Here is a 6,923-nt window from a genome sequence, read left to right as displayed (position 1 = left end):
GCGGATTTCCTTCACTCACACAAAACTGGATGTGTGCTTTTAACATACATCGTTCCGCAAACACAACCCCACCCCCGGCCACCCTCTTTTGAGCCAGTGCCCCCGACTTATTACTTATCTCATTCACTTCAACACTGCTTCAGTGTTACTTCAACACTGTAGTGTAGTGAATTCTAGTAAAAGAGAAAGAATTGCAATGCTCGGGCAAACCTCTATAAAGTTGATGTCGCTATAGAGTTAGAACCGGTGAATATGGTTTAGAAAGAGAATGATGTGCGCCAAATGAGTCGCTGTAGAAACCGAATACTTCAATGGTTGCAGATGAAATAGCTCAACACGAGAGCCAACGCAAACGCAATGACATGTGAAATAAAACATCCTCATGTATTAAGGAAGAATGGCTTGATTAAGTGCTGGAAACAGCAGATGATGGGCACAGAACGGTAACAAACCTCAGAGACATTCACAGTCACAGGTGTATTGTGCAAACTGTACTTCATAGGGATGTTTAGGTAGCTATAGAAGAATTCACGTTCACGTTTTTTTTTAATATATATTTAGCTTACAGTTCTCAGTTAAAATGTTTCAGTGTGTTTTCTCTATCAGTTTAAATTCTTCAGTTTTGTTACAATTTCTAATATTGGTTTCCTATTTTAATATAGGCCTACTTTAAAATACAGGCTTATTTATTCCTGTGATCAAAGCTGAAATTTCAGCATCATTACTCCGGTCTTCAGTGTCACATGATCCTTCAGAAATCGTTCTAATATGCTGATCATTCTAATTTTGGAACCTGTAATACTTTTTTTCTTTGATTAATAAAAAGTTAAAAAGAACAGCATTTGTTCAAAATCGAAATCATTTCTAACAATATAAGTCTTTACTATCACTTTTTATCAATTTAACACATCATTGCTGAGTAAAAGAATTAATTTCTTTAAAAAAAAGAAAGAAAAATTTTACTGACCCCAAACTTTTGAATAGTAGTGTACTGTACTGTATATTATAACACAAAATTTCTATTTTGAATAAACACTGTTCTTTTTAACTTTTTATTCATCAAAGAATCCTGAAAAAAGTATCACAGGTCCCAAAAGCAGCAAAACTGTTTCCAACATTGATTATAAATCAGCATATTAGAGTGATTTCTGAAGGATCACGTGACACTGAAGACTGGAGTAATGATGCTGAAAATTCAGCTTTGCTTCACAGGAATAAATTATATTTTAAAGTATATTATATAGAAAACTTTTATTTTAAATTGCAATATTTCACAATATTATTTTGTGAAATAATATTCAGTATTTTTATCAAATAGATACAGCCTTGATGAGCGTAAGAAACTTCTTTAAAAAACGTTACTGATCCCAAACCTATGAATGGCAGTGTATTATTGTAAATATCCGCTGTAAAGTTTTGCTCAGCAAGAAAAAAAAAATAAAGGGAACATTGGTGGACACATATAAGTGCTCTTTAAGACGGAGGATTTTGCTGTGAATTAAAAGGGTTATAGACGAAGCCCATGGTGAAGGCAGAGCAATGAATGAACAAGGCAAAGCTGGAGGGATGAGGAAGCCAGAGACCTGCCTGGAAAAACACACACGCCTGTAATGGACGAGATGGTAAAGGTCCTAAAAGTCCTGTGTGTGTGCTCCTCAAGGGAGTGATCCCACTGTGAGAGGGGGAGGATTTTTTGGTTACACTTTATTTCGATAGTCCACTTTAGACATTCTATTAACTATAAGTAACTTTGTAACTACATGTCAACTAATTCTCATTTGCAATTCTCATTAATTTTCAATTACATGTCAACTACATGTCAACTAATTCTCAGAGTAGACTGTTAGGGTAGGTTTAGGGTTAGTAGAATAAGTTGACAAAGAAAGTGTTAGAAGATATTAAGCAGACAGTCTACTAATACTCTACTAACTGCTAGTTGACATGTAGTTGCAAAGTTACTTGCTGTTAATAGAATGTCTAAAGTGGACTATCGAAATAAAGTGTTACCGATTTTTTTACTGCTGCTAGATCCAGAAGATGGTCAGCAAAAAGGATGAAATAAAGTTGGATTTAGACATCTTAGTTAAAGCTCAAAACACTTAGAATATCAGGAAAACAGCAAACACTAAAATTAGTGTGAAAACACTAATTAATGAATGAATCACTATAGAGACTAAAAAACTAGATCAAAGAACTAAAACAAGTACAAAACCCATTCAGACAGACAGACAGAGAGATAACCCCTAACAATAATATTCCAGAACACGGGGCAACTTTTTGAGCAATGTTGCCGGGCAACTTTGGGAAATGTTGCCATTAACGGACAACCAGTTGAGACACAGGGTAACTAATTAGGGCAATGGACAGTTGGCTACAAGCAATCAGCGAGGAGCAAATATGTTGCCCATTGATGGCAACAATTCCCAAAGTTGCCTGGCAACATTGCTCAAAAAGTTGCCCCGTGTATCATCACCTTTAGAACCATATCAGAGTTTTAAACTTATCTTGTAATATGTGGAGTGCTTGTGTGGTTAAAGCACAGGATAGTTAATTGGAAAGTTATGAATCATTGCATTTCACCAAGGCACTTATCATCATGTTCTTCCTAAAGGACTATCCTGTAAATGACTTACATGTGTTTTTTCTTTTATTCATTATCAGAAGGAGGGAGAATGCTCAGATGTAATCATGACACCAGTCCAAACACACATGATGAACCAGGCACTCCTGTCTCCAGTCTCTCATCCATGAGGATTGTTCTTCTGGGTAAAACTGGTTTTGGGAAAAGTGCATCTGGAAACACAATACTGGGAAAGAAAGATTTTATATCTGAGCTTAGCTCAAAATCGGTAACCCGTGGATGTTCAGTGAAGCATGCCACTGTTTCAGGCAGATCTGTGTCTGTAGTCGATACTCCTGGATTCTTTGACACAAAGATGAAACGCAAGCAGTTAATGAAAGAGATAGCAAGAAGTGTTTATTTATCCAGTCCTGGACCTCATGCTTTTCTCATTTTTTTGAAAGTAAATGACAGATTCACTGAACATGAGCAGCAGATTCCTCAGATTATTGAGATTATGTTTGGTCAGGAGGTGATAAAATACTCCATCATTCTCTTTACTCATGGAGATCAGCTGAAAGGAAAGACCATGGAGAAAATCATTCAGGGTGACAGTAGATTAAGAGATCTAGTTCAGCAGTGTGGAGGCAGATATCAGGTGTTCAGCAATGAAGATGAGAATAACAGAAAGCAGGTCAATGATCTACTGCAGAAGATTGACACAATGATAGAGCAGAATGGAGGAGGGCACTACAGTAATAAGATGTTTGAAGATGCTCAGAAATTTAGAGAAGAGGAAGAAAAAAGGAGACAGAGAGAAGAAGAAGAGAGAAAAGAACAAGAGAAACAAAGACAAGAGCAGATGGAGAGAATGAGAAAGGAGACAGAGAGAATCAGAGAAGACATGGAAGCTAAGAGATCTGAATTCGAAAAACTTAAAGCAGAGAGACAGAGAGACGAAACGAAGAGAAAACAACAAGAGAAACAAAGACAAGAGATTGAGATATTGAGGCAGATGAGAGAGAAGATTCTAGAAGAGATAGAAGCTAAGAGATGTGAACTGGAAAGATTTAAACAGAGACGCAGAGAGGAGGAGGAGAGAAAACAACAAGAGGAAACTGAGAAAGTGTCAGAAGTTCATGACCAGTCTATTATAGAAAGAGGAAGTGAAAACCCTGAATTTGAACAATTTTATAGAAAGCATCGGTGCAGATGGCATATGGCAGCTTTTGTAATTAATCATATGACCACTGGTCAAGTTATTGGTGCAGTTATTGGTGGAGCTTTTGGACTTATTGCTGGCCCTGCTGGTGCAGGTGTTGGTATAGTTGCTGGTGCAGGTATTGGTACAGCTGTTGGTGCAGTTGTTGGTAAAGTTAGGTTTAAACGTGAATAATTGTCGTGGCCCACAGGTCTAAGAGACCCAAACCCCTGGTCCATGCTTCAATCAGGCCAGAGTTTCTGGCAAATTTATTTCTGTCTTCCCATGATTTGAATATTATTTCATTAGTTTGTTTTAGCTGTTCTACACACATTGATTTATAAGAAGCGATATGTAAATCATTTTTTATTGCTATAATTAATTAAATATCTATTCATTTTTAAGTTTTACCTTCATTAATTTGTGCTGGTACCAGAGAGAGTTCTTTAAGGTGATACGATAGAAAACCTTTAAATTCTAATTTCCATTCTTTTTTGCTTGATATAATAACATTTGTGATAAATTTTCTGTTTGTATGAACTCAATTTGATATGTTCATTTGTAATTTCAGTAACAATATGACTACAATGTCATTTGCAAATGCATTATAATCACTGTTAAGCAGTTATATCAGGGAGACTTTAATACTTGCAATATCCAACGATGCCTCGATACTAATATTAATGTACGTTAAATATATCTGTAAATCTGTACCGTTGATCATAATTTAATTTGTTAGAAAATAAGTATTGTATTTGATTCACAGTTTCACTCTATTCAGTTGTCATCCTGCTTGTTCAGTTGATTGGAATTATAACGTTTGGCTTGCTGTTTTATTCATGTTACTGCTGCGGCAGCAGAACATAAAGAGAGAACATTACAATTTTAAACTAGGGACAAACATCAGGGTAAAAAAATTAAAATAAGAAAAACAAAAGGAACCTCCTGGGAAATATCTGGCAAACAGTGAACCATTTTAAACTCACATGATATAAATGCTTCATTAATATGTATTTCACCTAAAAGTAGATGTCTGATTTATTACATGATGCAGCAAAAATAGATTATAGTGCGACTGAAGTGTGTTGTATTTGTGGTTTTCTCATTAATATCTTATGATTCCAGAAGCTGCTCTGTGTCTTGTCTATTAAACCCATGATGTATCTTTTGTTTATCAAGATGAGATTCCTGTAGTTGGCGCTAAAGAGCGTCCAATAAAGTCATGTTTAGGACTGCTCCAACATGCTCTTAAGTGAAATTTTAATCTCATATTGTGTTTACTGATTTTACCAGTAAGATAACTGAGGTGACAATGCAGACTATGTCTTTCAAGTGCTGTGTGAGTTCAATGTATCATTTACAAATAACTGCAGCCATGGATGAACAAATGCAAATATTAATATGTTAATGTTCTCCAGTGGTGCATTTGGTCAATGATTTAGTGACTATTACAAAACTGGTAAATGAGATAAAATTATAAATATTTAGAAGCCATTATTGAGCTTGTATTTATCTTTTTGTTTTTAACTATTTAAGAGGACAGGGATTGACAGCTCCTCCTCTAGCCAATCAGATGAAGAGGGGCGGTGACGTCACTCCAACGCGCCTCATTAGCTGCCGATGCTCAGTGTTCTGTTCACTTGTACAGGTGAAAATGGACAGCTGTCAGCTGGGAAACATCTTTCCATACAGGACACCGTTATATGTGTCTGCCTGTCACTGCTGTACGCCTGCCTGGCGATCCGTTAATGTTAAATGAGCCGTCCTAGTGACCCGTCGTGGTTCTATTCACCTGTATTTATTCGCCTATGGCCACATCGCGAAAGGGAGGAGCTACAATACCGGCCTCGCGAAGTCACTGATGTGCCTGGTTCGCCCAGTCAGGTATGGGCCATACCTGACTGATAATAAGTCTTATGGTTATTACTGTTAGGAGAGGATGATATGAGTAAGAGTAATACATCCCAGTCACAATTGTTTTGTTTGCTGTATTGCTCGTAATTGTTAACTGTCTGTAGGCAGTATTTGATTTACGCTTATTCTTTTTTAATCCGTGACCATTGTTTGCAATTCTGAAAACTTTGCTTTCATTTTTAAATCTTGTGCAATATATTTTTTACTTGCGTTTTTAAATTTTGTTTTCATGCTTGTTCTTTTTTTTTCAGTGACTGCAATACTTTAGGCGGGATTCTGATCCCATAGACAGGGCATATTGAAACAGGGATGTTAAAACAACCATCAGAAATGTTCTCCATAGAGCAGTATTATTTATGTTAGACATAGGGACTTTTATTTTGATGGTTTTCTGAGGAAAAATACTCACCTGCATGCTGGGTAATATGAAGTATCCAGATCAGAGTACTATAAGCATATGGCACATCTGTGATTACATCCATTACAATAAACCCTACGAAAGCAATGGCTGTAAGTTTTATTAATCTGTCTACATATTTAGTACAATGTTTTGTTTGCATCAGTGGAAGAAAGAATGTGTAAGGGAAGGAGGGACCGTTCTGAATAAGAACTGATTCTCGACGCCTTCTAACTCTACTTCAGAGTTACACCTCTCCACCTCACATTGGGATTTATTTTGAGTTAATGACTAACCAGATGACTACATGATCCCTTACATGAGTCATTGCTTGTGTTTATGCATCCCTGACTGAAGACAACGCTTTATTTCACGCTGGTAAACACACACTGTAGATTACAGAGGATGAAGGACACCATCATTAACTCACACACAATGGTAAATGTTCTCACATCTGGCAGTCAGTTGACCATATGCTGAAGTCTCTGCCTTTTTCTCTGGCCAAACACACACACACACTCTCTCTCACACACAAACACACACATGTCTGGTTTGCTATCCTTGTGGGGACTCTCCATAGGCGTAATGGTTTTTCTACTGTACAGACCGTATATTCTATTGCCCTACACCAACCCTACCCCTAAACCTACCCCTCACAGGAAACTTTCTGCATTTTTAGATTTTCAAAAAACTTAATTCTGTATGATTTATAAGCTTTTGTACCCGTGGGGACCACAATTTAGGTCCACACCGTGACACGAGTCCCCATGAGTCTGTATGTATTCAGGTTTAAGTCCCCACCAGAATAGAAAAACACGTACACACACACACACACACACACACACTTTAGT

The 6,923-nt window shown here is 36.9% G+C and overlaps 1 protein-coding gene across 1 annotated transcript in view; it reads left to right on the top strand.

Annotated features, from left to right (window-relative positions):
* LOC107753739 (GTPase IMAP family member 8-like) overlaps nucleotides 1-3,956 on the top strand; it is a 30,176-nt gene extending 26,220 nt beyond the window's left edge. Inside the window, exon 4 of the mRNA XM_016569954.1 lies at nucleotides 2,662-3,956. Within this exon, the coding sequence (XP_016425440.1) occupies nucleotides 2,662-3,956 (1,295 nt within the window). The remainder of the gene's footprint in view (nucleotides 1-2,661) is intronic.
* The last annotated feature ends 2,967 nt before the right edge of the window (nucleotides 3,957-6,923 follow it).

Source organism: Sinocyclocheilus rhinocerous, unplaced genomic scaffold, assembly GCF_001515625.1.
Source record: "Sinocyclocheilus rhinocerous isolate Xijiao unplaced genomic scaffold, SAMN03320098_v1.1 scaffold202, whole genome shotgun sequence".
NCBI classification, from domain to species: Eukaryota; Metazoa; Chordata; class Actinopteri; order Cypriniformes; family Cyprinidae; genus Sinocyclocheilus; species Sinocyclocheilus rhinocerous.
The sequence above is the reverse complement of the archived record's forward strand: the minus strand, read 5'-3'. Positions and strand labels throughout refer to the sequence as shown.